Source organism: Capsicum annuum, chromosome 7 (assembly GCF_002878395.1).
Source record: "Capsicum annuum cultivar UCD-10X-F1 chromosome 7, UCD10Xv1.1, whole genome shotgun sequence".
NCBI lineage: Eukaryota > Viridiplantae > Streptophyta > Magnoliopsida > Solanales > Solanaceae > Capsicum > Capsicum annuum.
The window spans coordinates 224182465-224208378 of NC_061117.1; the positions used below are offsets into that span (position 1 = coordinate 224182465).

General features: G+C 33.6%; 3 protein-coding genes, 1 long non-coding RNA gene and 1 pseudogene across 5 annotated transcripts; 4 read left to right on the forward strand and 1 right to left on the reverse strand.

Moving 5' to 3' along the window:
- The first annotated feature begins 3694 nt into the window (after positions 1–3694).
- LOC107878741 (rab3 GTPase-activating protein catalytic subunit) lies at positions 3695–14012 on the forward strand. Of its 2 annotated transcripts, XM_047393342.1 has the most exons (15): positions 3875–3933; positions 4320–4384; positions 4685–4766; positions 5933–6124; positions 7549–7646; positions 7935–8128; positions 8263–8429; positions 9546–9884; positions 9974–10038; positions 10495–10543; positions 10655–10811; positions 12173–12257; positions 12344–12413; positions 13049–13189; positions 13484–14012. In XM_047393342.1, the coding sequence occupies exons 4-15, from the start codon at positions 6059–6061 to the stop codon at positions 13781–13783; spliced, it is 1731 nt and encodes a 576-aa protein (XP_047249298.1). In that variant the 5' UTR covers positions 3875–3933; positions 4320–4384; positions 4685–4766; positions 5933–6058; the 3' UTR covers positions 13784–14012. The 2 variants fall into 2 exon arrangements, with proteins under 2 accessions (XP_016581334.2, XP_047249298.1); XM_016725848.2 differs by lacking the exon at positions 4685–4766 and having other exon boundaries at positions 3695–3933.
- Positions 13850–15647, forward strand: LOC107876927 (annotated as a pseudogene).
- Positions 15648–15869: 222 nt separating this feature from the next.
- Positions 15870–18321, reverse strand: LOC107877411. The gene is made up of 2 exons (XR_001676352.2): positions 17930–18321; positions 15870–16180 (listed from the first exon to the last, which is right to left on the reverse strand). It is a non-coding gene; the product is annotated as an uncharacterized LOC107877411 (long non-coding RNA).
- A 2166-nt stretch (positions 18322–20487) lies between these two features.
- On the forward strand, positions 20488–21345 carry LOC107877412 (glycine-rich cell wall structural protein 2-like). The gene has a single exon (XM_016724061.2). It carries the CDS (start codon positions 20509–20511, stop codon positions 21214–21216), a length of 708 nt encoding a protein of 235 aa, XP_016579547.2. The 5' UTR covers positions 20488–20508; the 3' UTR covers positions 21217–21345.
- An 855-nt stretch (positions 21346–22200) lies between these two features.
- LOC107876928 (glycine-rich cell wall structural protein 1.8-like) lies at positions 22201–22635 on the forward strand. Its single transcript, XM_016723743.2, has one exon. The coding sequence runs from the start codon at positions 22201–22203 to the stop codon at positions 22633–22635; it is 435 nt and encodes a 144-aa protein (XP_016579229.1).
- Positions 22636–25914: the final 3279 nt, after the last annotated feature.

The window sequence follows — 25914 nt, forward strand, 5'->3', positions numbered from 1 at the left end:
ATCATGCTACTTGCTTGGTGTAGGTTAATAACATAAGAATAAAAACACAAATAATCAATACTCACGTGGTATGTATCATATATTGATAAGGTATCTGAAAGAATTGAACGAAAATAATTATTGAAAAGAAACACAAAAGGAGTTGGGATTTTATTTTTATTTTTTTCATTTTTTTGAATGGTTAATTGCTTAAGGTACAAAATAACTAAGGGATACTTCTAAACAAGGCGGGAAACTAAGCATAATTTTCAGTAGAAAATAAAAGACTTCTAAACAAAGTAGCAAACAAAAGATTTACCGAACAAAAGAAATAAAATAATATGTGCACAAAATAATATTTATAATGATATGTTGAAGTTGGACGAAATCATCATCATTAAATTAACTTCTAGTCATGTAATCCATCATCGAATAATATTGGACGAAATCATCATCATTAAATCAAGAGAAAATGCATAAAGTACCCTGATGTTGTCCTACTTTTCAAAAAGACACTTAAAATTTACTTCTGACCTATTACCCCACGATTCTTACTTAATCCGTTGTAAATACACCATTTTGACCATAATTTCAGTCACAAGATAGAGAGTGCAATCACACACCAATTATAGTTTGCCACTTGTTAAATATTTATTTTTTTATTTTTCTTATTTTATTAATTCTAATTCCTTTTATTTTTTTTCTCTAACTCTAATTAAAACTTGCCTTACTAATTCTCTAACTCTAACTCTAATGATGGATGAATCAATACGATGGAAAGAAGAGGAATGATGGTAATAGGTGGCGATGAAATCGGGCTTAGAAATGAGCTTCTTTCATGGCTTGCAAACACACCTAAATTGTAAAAAGGTCTTCAGAGGAAGCCGAGAGAGGACTGTGACAATATACTATTTTTTGAATTCGTAGAAGAGTGGAAAAAGAGTCTTGCGGGTTTAACGATTTTCAAAAACAGTTTTGGACTTATGTAGATTAACAATCCAATTAGATGGGTAATAATTTTTTGTGAAAAGTAATCTCATACTTAAAATGAGAAATAATAATAATTGTAGATTGGTTCTATTAATATGTAAGATTCTCGTTCAATCAATAAAATAAAAATAGGAAGAGGAAAAATAAAGACACCATTAATGGAGATTAATGGAGAAGAAGAAGAAGAAGAAGGAAGAAGAAACAAAAGAAAAAGCTGGAAAATGAAAAAAAAAAATACTAAAATACAAAATTTAAAAAATGGATCCTTTTTATTACACGTGACACATTTTAATTTGCTGATTCAACAATTTTTTTTCATTCACGCGCTTCATGTGTGTGTCTATACACAGAATCAAAATGATGTCTTTTTTGAAAAAGTCGGACAATATCAGAGGTACTTTATGTATTTTCTCTTAAATCAACTTCTAATCGTGTAATCCATCATCGAATAATATTGAGGCTGCAGTAAAACATTAGTGAATGAAACGGATCAACCAACCCAGTCAAGTATTATTCCAACTTAAGTCACAGCTCAAGCAAGATTTCAACTGCACCTACTTAGACACCTATGCTTTCGGGTTTGACCTCATCAAAAGTGCAAAAGAATATGGCAATCACTATAAGTAATTCATTTTTCTTTTTTTGTTCGAATGGAACTTTACAAAGTTGTTTACACTTTCAAAGTGAATTAGTAATTGATACGAGTAAACTAGGAAAAGTATAGTAATTAATTATATTTTAATTTTATAAATGAACAAGTAATTTATGATAATTATTTTCAACAGTGTTGACAATTAATATAGGACAGATAAATTATAACTATAGTCATTTCTTAATGCATTGAATACATCACGTTCAAAACGTGAAATAGTAAAATTATCATTCGATTTATTGTTTCTTAAGAAATGTATCAAGTCAAAATCGGACAAATAAAAAATAATCAAGGAAGTACCATTTAACTCTATGATATCTCTCTTTCTCTATGATATCAAAAATCTTAAGTTACTAAAATAAATAAAATACTTTTAGCTTCTCAAAGTTTGACTAAATAAAAAGTATGATCAAAAGGAGAACGCAATCAACTGCGACAATAAACTTACTATGTTATTCGTTTTCATACAAAGTCAACTCCTTGTTTAAATTGTGAAAAATTAAAGATTTAGTACTTATTTAGTATGTTAATAATAAAAAGGAGTGATATAATATCTATTATTTAATAATAATATATGTCTATCTTTATGTTCACTACCTCATCAAAGTACCTAATGCATACCTTATTTATCTCGATTTTGAAGCTGTGCTTTTATCATGCTAAGTTATATTTTCTGTATTAATATAATAATACTAAAATATAGCGATTAAATTGATTTTTAAATTTTATCTACTACCATTAATCAATGGTCAAAAAATGATAATTTTTATCACCAATCATAAATCATAAAAAAGGAAAAAAAATTACTTCTTAATATTTATAATTGATAGTAAGAAGCTATCCTTGAATCGTACCGTGAATTTAAAAATTATATATTACTTTGGCAAATTTATAATTTATTAGAGTAGTACACACATATAGTTTTATTATCAAATTAGGAAACATGATAACAACATAATTAGTCAATTCACATTATTTTATTACCAGCACAAAATGATAAGCACCAAAATGCTATAAAATTTGACTAACACCGTCTACGGAATTCGCATGAACAGATCAAAATATGAAAAGAAAGAAATTTCTTTTAAAAGTACTATCTTTTTTATCGATCAAATTAAATATTAAAAATTGATAAATTGATAATAAATATTTAATTAATTTAATTATCGATTTAACATATTTATTGGAGTACATAAAATCAATCTGAATAGACCAATACGCTTCCCTATTTTCCAATCAAACAAACTCGGAGAATTAAATATTACTAAATTACCTTTAACTACATATTCAGTAAGTAGTTCACGCCACTATTAAAAGATAGAGAGATTATTTTCAATAAGCCCCAACTTAAGACAATCATTTATACTATATTACCTTATCGAATATAATTCATTTAAAATTAAAAAAATTAACCACATGAACAAAAAATGTGACCGTTAAAAAGAAATTGAGTGAGTATACATTTTAGGAAAAATAACATAATGCGCATTTGAATTGACTTATTTTAAAGTATTTTTAGCTTTTAAGTATTTTTTAAATTTAACAGTGTTTGACAAAGTTAAAAGGTACTTTTCAACACTTATTTTTAAGTAAAAAAATGTCAAAATAAGTCAAAAGTCAAAAGTAGAATAATATCAACTTATGTCTTTTTACTTTTAGTTTATAAATTCCTTATTAAAGCCAATCCAAACACCCCCTAAACACACATCTTAATTTTCTACATTTACATAAATCCCCATCCTTATAAGTAATTACAAAAGTATCTTTATTGAATGTATAGGGAGGTAATTTTGTACGCAACAGACTCAAAATTGAAAAAATATATTCAATGCTACTTGTATATCTTTACGAGGAAAAATATTTCCTTGTTAAATGTATTATGAACTCGACAGACTCAAAATTAAATACAATATATTAAAAATTAATTATGTATCTTTAAAAAGATATCTTCATTGAATATAAACCATCGGATTATATTGTTTGCATATATAATTTTAGTATTAAGCTGTAATGATCAAATTAGGAAAGATGATAATAACATAATTAGTCAATTCACATTATATTAATTAGCACAAAATGATAAATATCAAATGATAAAACGACGTCTACGTGATTAGCGTGTGATAAACTCCCATTGATTTTCTCCTCCCTCCATAAATCCATCAAATAATTATATTATTTTCCGATTGAGTCGCCGGAGTTAATGGAGACGTCATTCGTATCTAGAGCTAAAACTGCCTTCCATTCAGCCGCAGCTAAAGCCGAAAAAGTTTTCACTGATATCAAAATATCTGATCTCATCAATGATCCTGGTCAGTCCATCTCATTTCTCCTTTTTTTTTTTTTAATTACTCTGAAAATAAAATTATTATTTTCTATTTTTTGTATATATATTTTTATTTTTATTTTTTCTGTATTCGGCATTGAAAATTGGAATAGATTTGGATAAACAATCGCTGGCAAAGTTTACGATTTTTCATTTTTTTTTTTGGTTCTAATTACTGTGATTTTTTTTTTCTGTATTCTTGGAATATATTCAGAAAATAATTGGAATAGATTTGGATAAACAATTGCTGGCAAAATCAACGATTTTCCCTTTTTTTGTTCTAATTACTGTGAAAAAAATTATTATTTTCTATTTTTTGTAAATTTTTTTAATTTTTATTTTTGCTGGATTCGGCATTGTAAATTGGAATAGATTTGGATAAACAATCGCCGGGGAAGTCAACGAGTGGAATTTCAGATGATAAGGATGAGTCTAAGGTGAGATTTATCTTAGTTTTTTTTTTTTTATTATTATCATTTTGTTGGAATGCATATGATTTGCAGCTTTTTTTTTTTTTAGTGGTTAATGTTTTTGTTGATGAATATGATGATAATGAGAGAAAAGGAGAATGTTGAAATTTTGAGTTTAACCTTGATTGGATTTATGATTAGAAGTTCAAAGTCAACTAGCTAATTTCAATATATGTTAATGAACTATGACTCAATTGGCAATTAGTTGGATTTCAGAAAGGTAAAAAATTTCTTCATTTTTTTGGATAACCATGATGTACGGGGCAGCTTTGGTGCACGTTGACTAATTCCACGGGATACTTGTCACCTCTCACCAGCAACATATATTAGCAACAGATAGTAGGTAAAGGTAACTACTCTGTGTGATTTTTTCGAGATTTTCGTGTTGAAATGCATATGATTTGGAAGTTTTTGGTGATTAATGTTTTTGTTAATGAAGAAGATTTTAAATAAAGAAAAAAGAGAATGTTTGAAGTTTGAGTTTAATTTTGGTTGGATTTATGATTTAGAGGTTCAAAGTCAACTAGCTAATTTCAATATATGTTAATGAATTATCCATCAATTGGCAATTAGTTAGAATTGGCTAGATGAATTTGTTGTATTGCTTTATTCAGCTCCATATTCAGAGGATTTATCATAGTTAAACCATTAATATGCTTTTTCAAGCTAATATAGGCATATTGGAGATTTATCATAGTTAAAGTATTTTTATCCTGCCCGTAGATTGGGGTACTATGTTAAGCTAATAGAGGCAGATTGAGGTCTGAGGATTTATCAGTCAGACTATTTTTACCCTGCCTGTAGATCGGGGTGCTATGCTTTGTTAAGTTAATTTAGGCAGATTGAGGACTCATCATTGTTAACCTATTTTACTCTGCTCTTAGATCAGTGTGTATACTATACTTTGTTTAGCTAATACAGGCAGATTCAGGATTTATCATAGTTAAACTATTTTTACTCTGCCCATAGATTGGGGGTACTATGCTTTGTTAAGCTAATGTAGGGAGATTGAGGATTTGTCATAGTTAAAACTATTTTTACCCTGTCTGTAGATTGGGATACTATGCTTTGATAAGTTAATATAAGGCAGATTGAGTATTTATCATAGTTAAACTATTTTTACCCTGTCGGTAAATCAGGGTACTATGCTTTGTTAAGCTAGTATAGGCAGATTGAGGGTTTAGCATATAGTTATTTTAACCCTGCCTGTAGATTGAGATTGAGGGTTTAGCATATAGTTATTTTAACCCTGCCTGTAGATTGGGGTACTATGTTTTGTTAAAGTAATGTAGACAGATTTAACTGGCAAATTTCTATGTTTCAATTTTCTTTTGTTCTTCTTTTCCACAAGGAGGATTAGAGTAGCCAGTAGGTACAACTTGTTGTCAACGTAGTAGTTGTCTTTAATTTCTTAAATTAGTCTAACAAAGTTATGTTTTAGATAACTTTTACTTGATTTTAGCTGTTTAGTATATTGAGTTATTGTTAATAATCTTAAGGATGCCTTGTTGCCAGGACGGAAAGAATTCAAAGCGGAGACCTCCACCAATAAAGGCAAAGCAGGACTGGCAGGAGAGGTTTAAGAACATAAGAATAGGCAAAAGAGGAGCTGAGGGCACTGACAAAACTGAAAGTCCAGGAATGGCATATGCAATTTTTGATGAAAATATTTGCTTCATGAGTGAGAGAGAAGTACATGATTCAAAGGTGAGTTATCTCACTTATTCTCATTCGAAAAAAAAGGTGAGTTATCTCACTTGTTCTACAACTCAAGGTTTTTAATGTACAAATCATTTTTTCTTTGGCATTCCTTAGCTGCTTTTCATCCCTGGGTATTTCTCACATAATTCTACCTTTTGACATGCCATGATAGCTGTTTGTTAGCGACTTTATCCCCATTCATATTGTTTCAGAAAAATTCTTATATATTCTCTACCTATACTTGCAGAAACCCTTTTCTGTTCTTGGTTGAGGCTAAAGATTATGTATCTTTTTGTAAGTCAAGAGTTACTGCTGTTATGAAATCTAGGCTATACTCGAGTGTCATCTACTTAATGAGCATTCTAAAGCTTTAAACATACCGTAACTAGTGCTTTAATTGTTCGAATCAAATTTTCTTCATTCTTAGAATTAGGGATGGCAATGGGGCGGTGCGAGTGCGGGGCGGTGCGGGTTTTAAGTTATGCGGTGCGGTTGCGGGGCGGGTTACCATAACTAGTGCTTTAATTGTTCGAATCAAATTTTCTTCATTCTTAGAGTTAGGGATGGCAATGGGGCGGGTGCGAGTGCGGGGCGGGGTGGGTTTTAAGTTATGCGGGGCGGGTTAAAGTAAGTTTTTTTTTTAAAAGGTGCGGTGCGGGTTGCGGGTATATGCGGGTTTAAATTAAAAAAAGCTAAAAATTAGTATTATTCTCGTGAATATACCTAAAATTATGTATTCTTTACTTAAAATTTTATGATACTTAAAACGACGTGTATAACACTACAAATAAATAATTTTATAGTTTTTCTAATATCTCTATTCATTTTAATAAAAATATGATATTTGATCATTACTTGTACACGTGATACTTTTTGACAATTTCTTAGTGAAAAGTGATATAATAGAAATTAGTTATTATTTCCTAGTTCTAGATTTGAAAATATTATTATTTTTAATGGAGTTACAAATTTTTCAAAAAAAAAAATAAAAATAAAAACATGGGGTGGTGCGGTGCAGAAAGGGTATGCGCGGGTATGAGTGTGGGGCGGGTTTATGCAGATTTAAAGGTGATGCGGTGTGGTTTTAAAACTTGCGGGTTTAGAAAAAACCCCACCGCAACCGCACCATTGTCATCCCTACTTAGAGTCAAACGAATTATGTAAATGTGCATGTATTTCTCTCGTATAAGAAATGATTAGTTGGAGAGCACTTCTTTCCTTAACTTTGAAGACCTATCAAAGGAATAGGGGATACCTAATAGCTATGCCTCCTTTAGCTGAAATATGTCCTCCCTAATTTTGTTTTTTTAATGATATAAAAAGGGCAGCCCGTTGCACTAAAGCTCCCGCTATGCGCGGGGTCTGGGGAAGGGCCCCACCATAAGGGTGTATTGTTTTTCTAATGATATGAGTTTCTTTATTTTCTCAAGGACTCTGAATCAAGTGCGACAATGGAAGAGTCAAAACTTCGGGACACAGATGTCATTCCTCCAGCCTCTGTCATGAAGCAATTAGCTGTAGCTGTGGAGTAAGATATGCTTATCTTTAAATTTGGAAATTTTAACCATCTCAATTTAGTTGGGTTCTCTGTCAATTTCTCATCTCATTGGCGTTCACATGAAGTGTTTGATTTTGCGTTGCTCAGCTCCATCATGCAAGTGAATTCTCTTCCATATCCTTGTAGTAGTTCAACAAACACGTAGTCTGTGAACTAAAAAAGAATGTTAATCACGTATGTGGTCGTCTTTTTCCTTAAAACAGATGATGTGGTTCTAATTCCCTTTTCCTTTTTTTCCCCCTATTGCCTCCTTCCTAGGGCTGGAAAGAGGTATATGACAATGAAAGACTTCCTAGCTTCATCCAGAGGTTCCTCACCCATCATGGAGAGGGCTAGCTTAAGCTTGTCAGCAGTGAAGTCATTAGTGCTACGTGAAAAAGATGACAAATTTGCGGGTGAATTTGGTGCGGATGACAAAGTCTTGTCTCTTATCAATTTACTGCTAGATGCAGGTAGATGCCAGTTTCTTCAATGATGTGGTGGAATTTGTTTCTTTATTAAATACAATAGTAATTTCTACCTTTAGCCATTTGGATTACCATGTGTGATTTTCACCTCCATTGCAATATCTGCAAGATACTTGTAGAAGGACATTATCCTGGAAGGAAGGTAGATTTTGCGAATGCTTCATCTTTGCCTAAGGATATTCATGGTGCTCCTCCTGAAAGTTTTATCGTTAATCTTGCTGATGTAACTGGACGTTTGAAATCACTGCGGAAAATGGCTTTATTATGGTGCAAAATTGTTGTTGAAGTAAGTATGCTCTACAAAACCAGTTCACATTCATTTTTATAAGCAGATGGATATCTGTTGCCATAGGAGATCTTCTTATCACTTGTATCAGCTTCTTGTCATTTCTTATATCACACCATCTTTTTCTAACATGAATATGCATTGAGCTATCTGTCCTGATTAACAAAAAAAAGAAAGAAGCTATCTTTCCTGCTGTTAAAGGAGTGGTTTCTGAAGAATAATAAAGCAGCATCACTTTTCACGCCTGATAGAACGTTGCAGCTACTTATTAAAAAAAGAAAAAAAGAAGGAAGTTTTTGGAATGATAGAATCCAAACCAACAAGAAAGGCTTCAACCTTTTTTTCAAATGCTTTTCTCCATTTTTTTGATTAGGTAGATGATTTTAACAATTGGGGGGAAACATCAAAACATGATTCTCAAAAAGGAGACCCAATCTTCTATATAAACCGGGTTCCTCACCCGCCCCCACCCCAATACATGCGCGCATACACAAAGCCCCAAAGCTGATATAGCTTGATAGTTAAGACTACCAATCAAATTGAATGTCATTTTTCAATATAGTGATATACTATGACAAGTCTATATCCTTGTTTGAAAGTTTTTGCAAATTGAACCTCTTTCATACTCTTCTCCTCTTCTGATTTCATTTTCTTTCTTTTCCTTTTTTTGTTGTGAAGGGTAAAAGAGCTCACTTTCCTTCGTTACTATTTTATGGAGCTTATGGAACCCTTTCCAGATTTTGTAGTGTCCACTAGTGCATTAATTCACTGGTCCCATTCTCTAAACTGCAGTGACATTATATCTTCATGAGTAGATATTAATCGCGCATTCAATATGTTGTAGATAGTGGATCCTTTTAACGGTATGTCATAGTAGATATTAATCCCGTATACAATTTGTTGTAGATAGTGGATCCTTTTAACGGTATATCATAGTAGATATTAAACCTGTATTCAATTTGTTGTAGATAGTGGATCCTTTTAACGGTATATCATCTTCTAGTTGGACATCAAGTTACACTCTAGATCATTTTCCTAATTTAATTGATGTACCGTGAACATAGTCCTGTAAATGCTCTAACTGAGTACTACATCTTCAATCTTCTTTGCACGCAGTTGAGAAGGCTGTGGTCTGAAGGACAATATATCCCTGGCATTCCTCCCGATCAAATTCCGGACCTAAATTCATGCCTCTTGTATCAGCAACTCCAGGTTATTAACCGTTGCATTTCCAGAAAAAAGCGAAGCATTGCGGCCACTGAAGCATTGGATTCAGTTGTCAGGCTAGCAAGTTCAAATACCGATGTTCGAGTTGATAAGGGCACTCTTCCTGCAACTCCCGTCTTGTATGCTAAAGTTAGCACAGGAGAATTAATTCTTCGGCTAGGAGTGGATAGCCTATCTGATCTAACAATGCTGGAAACGGGTGAACCTATATATACGCCAGTAATGCAGGTTCGTGGACAAGAGCAGATGTTATGATACGAATTGGATACCTTCCCCTGTTAACTGTTGATCGTTTATGACCATGAATATATATGTAGGAAGAACCTTTACTAACAGAAGATCTAATCAAAGAAACAGAGGAGCTGGTGCTTCGAACAGGGAGGTAAGGCCATTAGGCTGTTATGTTTTCAAGATCATGCTGCAAGGTCCATAAATGGAGGCCAATCATTAATATTCGCAGTTTAACACTTATTCTGCCAAACCATATACTTTACCCCTACCTTGCTTGCACTAAAATTTGCTCATGAATGACAGTTGTGCGTCTTCTTTTTCTTGGATAAGCGGTTACTAATCTTCATTTTATCTACAAAAAAAGTTGGCAGTAACTATCAACGTTGTTCTTATTCTCTATTTACTACAAATGCATCAAGGAGCTTTCAGTTTTTTACTGTACTAAAGATACAATCATCCGATCTCTTTTGTTTCCTTGCTCTTTTTCTTTGTTTCATACTTTTTATTGCTCATTGCTGCCCCTAATGCCTCAAATATTCCAACTTATAGACACAAGTAGGATCATCTTGACCTTTTCATCTGAAATGCTTGTCTTTCCTATCATCAGTCTTGGAGCTGGGTGCTCTCAACTCTTGTCTGACATGCAGGCTTTCAAGGTGAAGTTTCAGTAACAGAATCTGTAATTTAGAGTTTCCTGAAGTACCTTCTCAAGCTGGCATTTTGGCAGCATCTGACTGAAACTAACATGATTTCCTGAACTCTACTAGGCAGCAAACCCTGGGTGTATATTAGAAGATTTTGTTAGATGGCATTCTCCTCCTGATTGGATGGAATGTGATACAAATGATGTAATTAATGAAACTCTTGATGCTAATGACTCATTGTCTGGAAGAGGCCAACTGAGTACTCGAATGCAGAAAGAAGGTTCTATTCTAATACTCAAATTTCATGTCACAATCCTCACCTCTTGTTTTCTGAAAATCACATTTCAATTGCTGTGCTTCTGTTACTTTTTCTTTGTCATGCATGAGTTTTTCTGGTTATAGGGTCTTCTTTAGCCAATATGGTATAAATTGACCTTTCAATTTGAGCTGCTGAATCAGAAAAAGTAGTCACATGTTTTTATATGTTAGCAGCCGTTGTTAATCGCTCTTCAGGCTTCATCTGCTCAGGTTGCTCTCCATATTAGGAGGTGATAAGGAGATTACATAATTCTCAAATAGCTAAGAAATTATACCTTTCACTTCTGTCGTGCCAGGAAAGACAACAGTTCTATGTCAATGGATTGCTTTATTTAGAGATAGTGTAGCACAAGCAAAATGATTATGGAAGTTATTCGACTTGCAAGGGTTTGATGGGGGATGTCTTATTCTTGAAATGGCACTTATTGGTTTTGATTAAATCTTTCTGATAAATGCAATGTCATTTTCTACTGGAGTCCGATGATTGATTGATTCATGAAACTAGATGAATGGAGGAAATAGAAACTTGAAACAAGGTTCCTTATCAAAAAGAAACTTAAACAAGGTTACTATTGGGTTTGTTTATATTTGTATAAAGATGAGACTATTACTCTGATTGGACTGTATCACATTGGTTTAATTTATCTATTAGTCACTTGTAAAGTGTGCAGACCTAGAACAACTGTTATTAGTTACATCAATGAAAGCAGTTAATGTTAAATTGAAACAACCATGAACAAACAAAACATTTTTATGTTTATGAGGTAGTTTATCTTGTGAATTTATGTATGTGTTAACATGTTAGATGTTCATTGTATTCTAATCTTATAAATGACAGAGACTAGGTTAGAGACCATACAATAGGTTATGTATTAAAAAGCTAGCTAGTGCACTGGTTGTAAATACACAAGCAACAATTACAGGTCGTTTAGCAAAAATGAGACAGAACCTTCTGAAATGGTAGCTATTTCCACTTGTCCATTCAAGTAGTATAGGAACTCCAGTGGGTTTTGGTAGAAGAAAGACTCTTTTGAGTATGTGCAGCATGCTAGGTATGACGAGGTGTCTATTCACTTACTCATAATGCTATGCACGTTGCAGAAGAATACTTCTAAACTAGTTGGTAGAAGTGGTATTTGGGTGGATGGAACAAAATACTACCTTGCACTAAGTTTGCAATGTCCTCATTAGACTTCTCACGGTTGCATTATGATTGTTAATAATGTGATAAGTGGAAACCATCTTTGAGTACATTTCAAGCAAAACAGGTGGAAGGAAGCTGCAAGACTTCATATGACAAGTTCTGCTGATTGATGTTTTTAGGCAACTTATGGCGCGAGCTGTGGGAAACCTCAAAGCCAGTGCCGGCTGTTAGACAAACTCCTCTCTTCGATGAGGATTTGGCAGTGTAAGTTTCTAAGTTCCAGGTCAACTCAGAAGATCTAAACAATGTCTTTTGATTTTCTGAAAGGAACTCTATGGTGCCTTCTGTAGGGAAAGTATTCTGGATAATTTAGAGGATATATTGCCCCATGAGCTTTTCAAGCAGCTGTTTATATCTCTTGTAAGTCCTCTTATGCATGTTTGAAATGTTTCTGGTCTTAGTTTTCATCTGTCTCTACTGTTACTCTCATTCCTTAAACTCTCATAAGAAAAGAATTCAGCCTGTCATTGGTAAAAGAAATCAAAAATGAGTATTCACAGATGTATAATATCTTTCAAATGACTGCCAATATGCATTTTCTTTTGGTCTAGCAGAAACTTTCTTGTGGTAGTATTGCAGTTCCATGTTGAACAAAGATCTTGTCTGTTATTATTAACATAGAATTTGAATTTATATCAGCGTGTCCTATGTGGGAAATTTCATCGTATAAACTCAAATATACAGTTGAGAATTTTCCATTTTTATGCGTCTTTTTCTTGTCAAGAGGAAAAAGTTGATGAAATTTGTGCACGACATGATTTTGTTTCCTATATTCCATCTACTTTTGGTAGCCAAAACAATTATATAGTAACAAATTGCAGTTTATTTGGTGAGGCTCAGGTACCTTCCAAGTCAATTTTTCACTGTCATCATGTCCCCCTCTCTCACGTTTCTGTTACATAGTAAATAAAACATTATTCTGGTTTGGTTGTGACATTTATCAGCTTCCAAATCATAATGACTATAACGTATGTTATTTGGTATTTAAATTTCAGTTGGGGTCAGGATTGGTAAGTGCTGAGGCCACCCTCTCCAACAACTCAAATTTATCGAAGCTGTTCTGTGATTGTAAAGAATACGTCATTGTCACCTGTCAAAGAAGCAACTGGGTTGAGAAAATTGATGAATTGTGCCAGGTATGTCTTATCTAGCTTGGTGAAGGTTAATAAGGTTGCTGACTTGTGGTGCTGGATATAAGCACATGTCGTGCTCCTGAGACGTGCTTGTTCATTTGACTTGCTCTCGCTGGCTCATATAGGACTAGTAGCTTTTCGCTCCGAGGGCTTTGGTTCTCTAGTAAGAGAACAACGCGTGATGTGTAGGTTAGGTACACATCATGAGTACATACACTAGTAAGCGAACAACGGGTGTTTGTTACTTTAATAAGTTATTCTGCCTTGATGAATTACAATTAAACACTTTTTTACTAGGTCTACGAGACTGTAGAGACAATGGTACTCAGTCCAGATGAAGTCATAAGGATCACATTTCAACCCGAAGAACCTACAGCTGCACCTGCAAATGAACTAAAAAGTCGATTTAAAAGGCTTAGCCTCATATTCAGAAACAAGGACAAACAACTATCACCGCAAGACCAGAAGAACCAGGAAGAGAGTCCATTACGCCAACCATTCTCATCGATGTTTTCAAAGAAACCTCCTAAGCACGGCAGTCCATCTCCAGCTGATAAACCTGTTTCCTCCGTCGAAAATGACTGGACAATTGTATAAGAACTGTATTTTTTTGTTCATTCTGCAACTGTAAATTAATGTTACTAGTTTAGGCACAGAGACCCAATGAATATTCCAGCATTGCGAGTTTCAGCTGATGCTTGTGACGAAACGTTTAATGTAAGAATCTTTAGTGTATTTGATATGATGGTAGTATTTTTCATGAAAAACATTTTTCTGAATCATGTTTTTCATGGAAAAATATTCCTCAAAAGTTTCTTGCCTAAAATCCAATACCTGTAATTACAAAAATACATTTTTTTTTATTTAAAAAAAAATTCCAATATTTTTCCAATTCCTACTTAAAATCAGACTTTGTCCGTATTCCTTTGAAACCTAAATTGTTTAGGATTAGGATTTGTAGTTAATTCTTATTGAAATAGGTTTTCTAAACCTTATTATAAATAGGATGTTGTTATTATTGTTGCCTCCTTCCTCCTTTTTATTTTCTTACAACAACATACTTGGTATATTCTCACATTGGATCAGGAATATGTAGCAAATAAATACGATCACAGAGAGTTGAATAAGAAGCAAGAGCTTTTCTATTTTGATCCATTAAGCCCTGGAAGTTTCTTCCACATGGTGCTCAAATTTGCAGCAAATTGCTCGAGTTCATAAAGAATGAGTACTGGAAATGAGGCTACGAGGAGATTCGAAGTCCAGATATATACAAGATGCAGTTATGGGAAACTTCTGGCCATGCTGCAAAGTACAGAGAGAACATGTTTGTGTTCGACATGGATGACAAACCAGACTATCAATTCGGGTTGAAGCCAATGAACTGCCCCGGACATTGTAGAGTATTCGGTCATAGAGTTCGTTCCTACAGGGAACTACCACTTCATCTGGCTGACTTTGGAGCTCTTCACAGGAACGAAGCTAGTGGTGCACTTACAGGGTTAACACGTCTCAGGCAATTTCACCTGGACGACGCTCACATCTTCTGTAGGGAGTCACAGATCAAGGATGAAGTCAAGAACGTCCTGGATTTCATCAACTATGTGTACAGCATATTCGGTTTCAGTAATTTTGACCTCAAGTTATCGACAAGACCTGAAAAGTATATCGGAGACTTAGAAAGCTGAAGATGCTCTTGCTGAAGCATTGAACGAGTTCGGTAACCCCTGGTAGATCAACCAAGGAGATGGAGCATTTTACGGTCCAAAAATCGATATCAGTGTATCTGATGCAATGAAAAGAAAACTACAATGTGCAACATTGCAGCTTGATTTTCAACTGCCTGAAAGATTCAACCTAGCAGAAAACGATCAAATCAGGGAAAGACCTGTTATGATACATAGACCTATACTTGGTTCTGTTGAACGAATATCTGCAATACTCTTCGAGCATTACAAGGGGAAATGGCCTTTCTGGCTTAGTCCGCGACAAGCCATTGTCTGTCCTGTTTCTAAAAAATCTCAAGCTTACGCGCTTGAGATCCAGAAGCGGATACTTGATGCTCTTTATTATGTAGATATTGATGTAAGTGACAAGAAAGTAGGGGAAAAGGTACGCAAAGTTCAACTAGTACAGTATAACTATATACTGGTTGTTGGAGAAGAGGAAGCTCGTAATGGTCAGGTCAGTGTTCGCGTGAGAGATAAGCATGATCATCGAGTCATGACAGTTGATGAACTCCTCGGTCACTTCAACGATATAGTTGCATCATTTCAATAGTAATAGGGATGGCAATGGGGCGCGGCAGGACAGGTTAAGTCTCCCCAGTCTGACCATGTTTAACCTTATATTTACATGTTAACAACTTTTTTGTTCGTCTTTGATTGATGTAATCCTTCTTTTAATTAGTTTTCTTTGCAAGAATTTAGTGATTTATAAAGCACAGAACATGGATTATGTCATAGTAAATGCTTAGTTTAATTTAACTTTTAGCTCATACTGTCTAGTTTATATTTCATTATGCACTTGGAATCTGACAAAAACAAGAAGTAATCTTCTCCTTTTTTTTCTTCTAAGAGAAACCTTTATTTTTCACTACCCTGCCCCATTTAAGTTTCTCAAAAATGATTTTTTTACCCTGTCCTGTACCAATTAAACACCCTTCGTCGAAAAATTATACAAAAAATACAAGTCAAAAATTATCTATATATTAATCTTGAACACCTTATCGAATTTTTTGACATTAAAAATGTTATATTCAACAGAAATATCAATCAATCAAATCATAAAAACTCTTCAACATGGAAGAGTTGAGAATCAAGCAGAGTTTTAACTCCTTTGCCTTTGTTCTTCTTTGGTACTAACAATCTTGTGATTCATAGAAGATCTTTTTCATCAGTCTTGTTATTGTTGGTGGTGCTGTCATCTTGAAGATCCTTTAGGATAAACTGTGGCACCACAAAATTGGCAATCCAGTACATAAATAGCATTACTGCACTGTCCAAGCAATTTACCAAAATAATAAGAAACATTTAATGGTCAAAAACACACATAAACTATCATATTTTGCAAGCATTACCCGTTGTTCTCGTTATCTACCTAAACTGCCACTCTCTTTGTATTAAAACACAACTTGATGTTGAGTTGACCTACACACGCCTCTTATCATTGGGAACAAATATTTGGCCAACTTAACATTGAGGTGTGTTTGAATACTTTATCGTATTACCCACTAATGTTAACATTGGGCAGCCCGGCAGGGGCGGACCTATGCATAGTTTTTGGGTGCTCCAGCACCCACTAAACTCGATACGGAATAGATATAATTACATTAAAAATATACGAAAATAGGTATAAATTATATAAAAGCACTCACTAAACAAGAAGTTGGTTAGGTGCACTGGTATATAAGTTGATCTTTAAGGCTCTGGGTTGGTAGGTATGCTCGGGTTCAAACATAGTAAGCACCTATTGGGTTTGAAATCGAGAGAGCGTCATGCGGAAGCTATTAGTTGCAAACCATAAAGACAATAACTCAGCTGACAAAAAAAAACATACTAAAAAACATAATATTATTATGTGATTTGGCCAATTGGCCTACGTATAAAACCTAATATTAAAAATAATATTAAAAAGCATAAAACTAATGACAGAGAAAATCTCCCCCTAACGAGACTCTTTAAACGACTAGATTGTGGATGCTATTGTGTTATGACATGAGAAGGGGGTGTTCCACAACCTTTCCTCCGAGAAAGAGGTTAGCCAAATATGGAAAAGAATTATATTTTTTCTTTCAGGAAAAGTAAAAGTAATTATGGTAACTTTTATTTTCCTTCCAAGAAAAAGTAAAACTTAAATATAGTAAGAAAATCAGGGCAAAAAACCTAACAAATCTTCCCTTTTTGGCTTGATTTTCTTCACTTGATCCACCTTCTTCTTGTGCATGATCTTCGTTCTTCATATATATTCTTCATATATCACTGTTGTTTGACATGCTTTAAAAATTGAGCTTTTGGGTTAAAAGTATATGAGCCCTTTTCGGGTTAAAACTATTAGAGCCCTTTTGCAGGGTTAAAAATGAGTTTTATTTTCAAATATGTGACAACAGGATTGTTGAAAATATGATTAACAATTATCGCCACTATGGGCAGGGTTCGAGGAAGGGTCCGACCACAAGGATCTATTGTAGCAACCTCACCTTACATTTCTGTAAGGGGCTGTTTTCAAGACTTGAACCCGTGATCTTCTGATCACATGACAACAACTTTACCAGTTACACCAAGGCTTCCCTTTTAATAAATACTTGTAACTACAAAAATATATGAGTAGCTTTATTATGTTGATTTTTTTTTTTACATATATAACTATTCCAATTCACACTTAAATCAGGTGCTTCATCTATTTCCAATTTCACTACTCTTTTTGGATGAGTATGTAGTAGTAGTATTACCATAACTGCAGTTCAAAACATTATCCATGCATGATAGTGTTTGCACAAACTCTTTAACATAGTAATAAAATGTTTCACTAAAATATTAGTCATAAATATTTAAATGTGAATTCAATTACCAATAAAAATTAATTTAAAATTATTATAGGAACTCATAAACTTCACGTTATTCAGAATTTGTCAAGTAAAGAAAGAAAGATTTTTTCTTTTCTCAATCGTTATGTGAATCGATAAAATATTATTGAATTTAAAGAAGTTAAACTTAAAATAAAATTTAAAAGAATAGAAGTACCAACCCTGTCTGTAGTAAAACTGACAAGTCTCCAGAAGCTGCAGGTGAATTAATGGCCCTAAGTGGAGCAATTAACATACTCCTTTTTCCCATTACATAACCAGTAGCTAATTTAACATTATAATGTTGGTGCTCTATTAAGTAAATTGGCTTTGATTTATGGTGTTGACATATATGTTTGCTGCTTGAAAATTGGCCTAGAAAGATTGGAGAGTGAAGGGTGATGAATTTCATATTGATGGAAATTGAAGTGTCTTTAAAGTAAAATAAATTGTTACATAAAGTGAGGTGCAATATTATACAAGGAATGATTTTGATTATGATATGATATGGATAAGGTTTTTGATGATGGAGGGAAGGGAGTACAAATTTATGGTATTGGATAGAGGGCTTTGTTTTGGGTCAAGGCCTGTTTAGTATGGATCCATGAGCATCATTGATTGGGTCATATGGCCCATTTAACTTTCCGTCATCTGACTTATGTTCTTCATGTAGCATTCAGACCGAATGATATAGTTTATATATATCATTAGTTTTAAAAGTTCTTTTTTTTCTAATCTACGTGCACATTGAAGAGGAGTCTTGAAGTAACTGATAAAGTTGTTGTCATGTGACCAGGAGGTCAATTTTTTGAGCCGTGAAAACAAGCTCATGCAGAATGCAGGGTAAGGCTACATAGTTCGTACAATAGATTCTTATAGTTTGGCCAGCTTTCCTGAACCCCGCACATAGCAGGAGTTTAGTGCATCAGGCTGCCGAAACTTTATGCACGTTCAAATAATATTATATAAATTAAAACAAAGGGAAGACTAATTGCTAAAATGATATTACTTTTTCACCTCTTGCCCCCTCAACTTTAGGGGTGTTCATGGGTTTGGTTAAAAACCAAACTGAACCATAAATTGAACCAAATCGATTAAAAAAATCGACGTTTGGTTTGGTTTAGTTAGTTTTGGTTTTAAATTTTAAAAAATCGATGCTATTTGGTTTGGTTATGGTTTTATTTAAAAAAATCGTGAAAATAACCAAACCGAACCGATAAATTTTATATATATATATTACAATTATTTATATATAATTTATAAATAAAATATAAATATTTTATTAAATTTAATCTAAAACTAAATTTTAATCAATGTCTAGATCAACCAATACTTTAGCCCAATTGCCCAAAGCCCCAAACTCAAGCCCAACTCTACCTACTATTACTAATAAGTTAACCCTACGGTCCCTACCTCACTTTTTCTACTTCATCTTTCACAATACGAGTTACCATGGTTCTTGGTTCAAATAGTAGTTTTATGTCTCCTAGTCTTTAAAGTAAACAGATAACTCAAATCTGCCCAACTTTGTCTCTTCTTGCAGTACATTGCAACAGAATACAAAACTCTATTTTACAATGTACATGTATGTGTTTGTATGTTGTTGGATAATCTTAGTGCCTACAATACAAAGCTAGTGCTTTTCATCTCAATGTTGGTTTTGTTTAATGTGTTTGTTCTGATTTTTAAGAGTTTATATCGCTGTACAAATATTTCATGAGAAATTGTTCAATGTGATACTCTTTTATATGGGTTAGAAAAAGGAGTCTATTCTAGAGATGGTAGGAGTAGGCTAGTCAATAACCAAAAAAATCGACAAACCGAAGCAAATCGACAAGAGCCAAACCGACGGTTATTTTCTTTTTGTGGTTTGATCTGGTTTTAGAAATTCAAAACCCGACTAAATTGGTTTTGATTATAGTTTTAACCACTAACCGATCCAAACCGACCCATGAACACCCCACTCTTCTTAATGCTCCGGCGAAAAATATTTCATGGTAATCAAGTAAAAAATGTGAACGATTAATACATTATTACAACTTAATGCATAGTACATTATCTAGAGATGGCATCACTCTAAAGCAGTAGACACAACAACATCTTTGGATGAACAACAATTGAAACTTAAATTCATCAAAATTAAGATTAACATAGAAATTAAAGAAGAAAAGACACAATTAAAAGGCCCAAAAATCTAAGCCAATAGAAATATGAGAATCATCATCATTTGATTCAACTCTAAACTGCATGCATTTATTGAAAAAATATACTGTAATGCATGCAACCTGCTGCACCACAACTTAATTCAATTGATAATATTCAAAGTTTTCAACTGCCAAACAGCATGGCAATTAAATTTTCTTGAGAAAAATTGCCTAATTAATTAAGAGATGATTAACTCTAAGTTCTTTCTTCTCATGGTTCTATGTGCCCTTTTTTGCTTTCTTGGTGCCATGCAGCTTGTTTCTTCTGAGGTCGCCTCGAAGGTAAGACCAGTAAAACCATTGGTTTAAATACAAATATTATCGATCTCGTTCTTCAATTTTTATTATTTTCTCCTGTGTACGTACACTAATTCATTTCATTTTTTTTTATTTTCGTTGATCATATCACTTTTTGATTTCAACTCGATTTAAATTTGTTGAATCAACTGGTATATTTATCTGATTTCTATATTAAAAGGTGAGTTGTTTATCTCATTATTATATTGATATTATGATCTGACTTTATATAGGTTACAAACTCTATTGATTCGTCCCTCATGGATTCGAGGAACTATATGCTTGGGGAAGATAAGTCATTTTACCACATCTTTGCTTATGGTGAAGACCCGAGTGAGGGTGGGGGGGAAGCGTCAGGAGAGGGTTCTGGTTCTGGTTATGGGGAAGGGTATGGTGAAAGAGAAGATAGTGATGGTGATGGCGGTAGTGATGGAGGATATGGAGGTGGTGGAGGCAGTGGTGAAGGAACCGGAGATGATGGTTCTGGTAGTGGAAGTGGTTATGGTTATGGTAATGGAACAGGAGCAGGTGTAGGAGGATATGGAGGTGGTGGAGGTAGTGGAGAAGGAAGAGGAGATGGTGGTTCAGGTTATGGTTATGGTAATGGAACTGGAGCTGGTACAGGAGGATATGGAGGTGGCGAAGGTAGTGGTGAAGGAAGAGGAGATGGACCGGATGGTGGTTCAGATTATGGTAGTGGAAGTGGTTATGGTTACAGTAATGGAACTGAAGCTGGTGTAGGAGGATATGGAGGTGGTGGAGGCAGTGGCGAAGGAAGAAGAGATGGTGGTTCAGGTTATGATAGTGGAAGTGGTTATGGCTACGACAGTGGAACTGGATCTGATGCAAGAGGAACTGAAGAAGGCAACTATGCTGGTGGTAAGGGCATGGGTGGGGGCAATAGATACCATGAACAGAAGCCAATACATGCATGCAGTACTAGTCATGATGCATGCATGGATTACTAGCCATGCATGAGTAGACTACTCATGCATCCTTCTATTTTATTTTTTTTTCCTTTTCCTTTTTCAATCTCAATTATGTATCTCTTTTCAATGCCTTCTCTTTTTAGTCATCCTTATGGATATTTATTAAGAGTCGAGATGTTGTGTACCTTGTTTCTCCAATTGGCTATACGATAAATTTCCGCTTCTTAATTCCACTTTAATTTGTAAATGCTTGTTGGTTTTATGAGTATTAAAAGTTAAATTTTAAATGAAAAAATTTAAAATATTTAAGAAAATGTATGTGGATGTTTTTTAAATGACAATTCAAAATATTTAAAAGACATGAAAACATCACAATAGAAAATTTTTTACCTAAGTTTCACATAAATTGAGATAAAAGAAATACTAATCACGCTATGTATTCAAAGTACTGTATCTTGTCTGATGCCCGCATTAGAGCCCCGACTAATCCGGATCGCGCGTTGTAGGGCTCATTAAGGGGTAACGCTCCCAACAGAATTTTCTCTATACCCAGGATTCGAACCTGAAACCTCTGATTAAGGGTGGAGCAGTCTCACCACTCCACTGCAAAACAACTCATGTCGGTCAAAGTACTATATCTAATTATCTATTACTTCTCCACGTGAGGGTAACAAAGTTTACAAATTTTCTAGCTGATATTATAATTTCCTATTTGGTTTTACTATATTTTAATTTGAGTTTCTAGCAAACAACATTAATAGTATTAGTTCATTAATTTACCCTTAATAAAGTCACCTAACATTGTCAATTCAAAATTAATGCAAAAAGAATTTTGATAAATAGGTTACAAAGCAATTAATGGTGAAAAAAATCCGTTTCATCTTTCTTTATTAATCTACAGTTGGATATATACTCCATACCACCATAATATATATGTTGTTATAAATTTGATTCTAACAATTTAGAACGTCATCGCTCAAAAAATCAATTTTTTAATCAATTTGGAGAAGTATTGCGTACAAAATGGCTTCGAATTTCATGATTATGATGATTTTGGGAACTTTAGTGTACACAACTTCTGCTCGAAAGCTTATTGGATTAGATACACGCTCATTTGGAAGCGGAGAATTAGGTCTTCCTGATGATAATAATAATAATAATAATGTTCCACAAGTTAGAGGCTCATTTGGAGGCGGAGGTGGTGGTGGAGGACATGTTGGTCCTGGTGGCATAGACTTCGGAGTAGGTATTGGTGGTGGAGGTGAAATAAGTGTACCCGGTGTTGGGTCAATTGGCGGTGGTGGTGGCGGCGGAATAGGTGGAGGCATTGGCCGAGATGGTTCAATGTATATGGGAGGTGGCGGAGGTGGAGGTATTGGTGGTCAAATCGGTAATGTAGGCTTTGGGGGCGGGCAAGGGTTTGGTGGTGGCCAAAGTTTTGAGGGAATTCACTATTAATTTGTTTATCTAGTTTTATTATTGAAAATATCGAAGTTTATTTCAAATGTTGGATGAGTAGAATATGTACTTTTTCTTTTCTCTTTACATCGTCTATCGGTTGTGAAATGCAAACAAATTACTTCTTATTGACAAAGTAATATTATTCAATATGCTAATTTGATTAACTTAAATTTCACATCGTCGTATAAGATTCATTAAAAGTAAAACAACCTAAAACATTATATTACCATCCTATATATAGACAAGGAAACATTTCATCCTTGATAATATTTCTATAAATGTCTATGTTCAATTCAATTTAGCTCTAACAAATCAATCTATCACATATACATTATGAAAGTAAAAGAAATCGTCCAAAGGAATAAAGGATGAGACAGACCACCTCCGATTTGAGATCTACTCAAGTGTAGTCAGTCAATTTTGTGACTTTGCTAATTATAGCTTTATATCAACATTGCAAAGGGACATCAAAGGATGTGGTGCAACGGATGAGGCTACTGCTCCCTTAACCAAAGGTCTCGGGTTCGGGCCCTCGGTATGGAGAAATCTTTGATAGGAAGCGCTCCCCCCGAATGGGACCCTACGCGGCGCGAATCCAAATTAATCGGAATCCGATGCGGGCAGTGGCGGATCTACATACAATTCAAGGGTTCATCCGAATCCCCTTCGTCGGAAAATTATACTATTTTTAAATGGTCAAAAATATTTTTATGTATATATAGTAGATGTTAAACCCCCTTCGACTAGTCCGTATATTTACTTCTGAATCCCCTCAGTGAAAATTCTGGCTCCGCCACTGAATGCGGGTACCGGACACCGAAACCAAAAAAAAAAAACATTGCAAAGGGATGTGAACTTTCTAGTCTAGTTAAAAATATAGCTCATACCTAACCTATTACTTGCATCTTAATTATTATTTCCTCAAGGAATAGGAATATGAATTCAACCTTCTGTTAAAAGAATGTAAAAGTTTAGATTGCAAGAAAATTGAGCGTAAGTATAGTGCATGTTGGACTATACTAACACTAATAAAAATAAGAAAAAAGATCCGTCTTTCTCCTTGAATGTTAGCTAATTAAGGTAAATAATGCATTTATTATAAAATGTTATTCTAGTATTTATGTTATTTTCTGAATTTAATTTACGTCTAAGTGTTACGTAAGAATTATTATTACGTACGCAGGAGAAAGTTTAAGATAATTAATTTGGTCAACCTTTAGAAATTTAATTAGTCAAGAGTAATTAAGAGAATGTGTGTGATTCAAATTCTATGAAGGTTTTTAAGTGGATAATTTCTCACCCATTAAACATTACTGTTATTGTTAGAGTTTGTGACTCAAATTCTATTGATCCGGTCCTGAAAAGTTCGCGGTGTGACCCATGTTTGTGATTTTTTATGGGGTTTGTGGTGGTAGCGTAGGGATCGGGCCGATGTATGAACCTATATGTTTTTGGGTCTAGAATTTATTTGTACACACGTATTATATAAGTGCAATTAGTGGGTCCTTTTTGGAGGTTCAGAAAATACGTCATTCTCCTCATTATACTCCGCTCCATAATAGTGAAATTCCTCTGCCTCTGCCCGTGATTTTTTCCATCAAGGATTTTCATGTAAATTTATGTGTGTTCTTTTTGTTTTGTTTTTACTTGTGGTTTGCTTATTTCTGTCCGGTTATAACAGCTATACTTGAATTGTTAAAAGTATATAAAATATTTTTTCCCTTTCCTAAGACTCAATAACCTAAGACCTGAGACAGTTCTGGGTGGTAATTAGGTGAATAGTTAATTTGCCTGGCGAAACGAAAGTGTCATGTGTGTTTGTACACATAATAGGAAACGATATTTTTTTCTTATACTATTATTACTACTGTAATTAATTAATCCTATTACTAACATGTTATTTACCATTTGTTTTAGGAGTTTACTTATTTTCACTATCAATGGAAACTTTTTTTACACAAGCAGTAATTTTAATATCTGTAATAGATCGATATTTTCATAAAATCATTTCCTTAATTACTTGTTTTTTTCTCTCTATTCCTTAATTTTAAAACTTGCTAATTCCCCTTATATACATGTTTTCTTCTTAAACTTTTTATTTATTGATCCGAAAAAATAATTTCTCCTACCAGTCATTTTACAATGAATTAAAATCATGCTTATAAAATTTTTGAGTCCCAATTTATTTATTGATATTTGAATTTTGAGAGTTAAACGAGTTAATAACTTTTTATTATACAAGTTTGTTAAAAAGTGATACTTTTACCGTCAAAATTAAACTAGTTTACTTTTTGTATAACTTTTATATAGTCCCAATTGAACGATCAATATTAAAAAATTTGAATCTCAAAAAGTACAAAGTCTCATAAAAATTGAGATATTGAGACTACTGTATTATAGAATAGTAATATGTTGCTTATGTTTATTTTGATGACTGCTTTGATGGTTGATGCTACTAATTGATCCAAATTAGATGGTGTTGAATAACAATAGAGTAGAAATTGACCATCAATGAAAAAGACACGATTGATCCTTTGTAATTGTAATAACAAAATCATAATGCTATAAAAAATGGTTGAGTGAATATAGAGTCCAAGTAATTGCCCTCTACAACAATTTTCCGCATTTATAATATTAAGATTAAAAAGTTCAAATAACTAAAACTTACCTATAATAGACTTTAAATTACTTGCTTGTGTAAAAAATAATTCTTCATGCATGGTGCACCAAATTATTACCCTCTTTTCTTTTTTAACATGGTGAGTGAACATATAAAACCACTTGGACTCTTTTAACTTAATTAAATGATATGTATTACCATTTACCAGCATGAATTGTGATGTAATGGTGAGATTGCTTCACCCTTAACTAAAAATCTAGTTGGAAGCATCATCACCATTAGTCAGAGCTTTGATACAGTTATCAGAACCGAATGACGGGATGAGAAACAAAATTATAAACTTAAATAATGACAGTAAAGCAATATTGGACTCTAGGTGTAGGCTATTAGCATACAGAGTCACGCAGATCATACAAACCATTTGCCTATATTATTTCCATGAGTCAAAATCCAAAATAAATGCTCATCAATTTAATGCTTATAGAGTCAACTACTTCAGGTTGTAATGATAACACTGAATTGAATTCCTTACGTGCATGGTTTACAAATGTCCAAATAAAACTCATGCATTCATTTACGTACAATGAATGATAATACAGAATACTGTTGGGTTTTGGAATTTTTCAACCACAAACTTACTATAAAATCCACTATAC

Excerpts from the sequence above, each read along its gene's own strand:
- LOC107878741 (XM_016725848.2), top strand. The coding sequence starts at position 3,825 with ATGGAGACGTCATTCGTATCTAGAGCTAAAACTGCCTTCCATTCAGCC. Across the intron at positions 12,414-13,048 it reads AGCAGCTGTTTATATCTCTT|TTGGGGTCAGGATTGGTAAG; the intron begins GTAAGTCCTCTT and ends TTTAAATTTCAG. Across the intron at positions 13,190-13,483 it reads AAATTGATGAATTGTGCCAG|GTCTACGAGACTGTAGAGAC; the intron begins GTATGTCTTATC and ends CTTTTTTACTAG.
- LOC107876928 (XM_016723743.2), top strand. The coding sequence starts at position 22,201 with ATGGCTTCGAATTTCATGATTATGATGATTTTGGGAACTTTAGTGTAC.
- LOC107877412 (XM_016724061.2), top strand. The coding sequence starts at position 20,509 with ATGGATTCGAGGAACTATATGCTTGGGGAAGATAAGTCATTTTACCAC.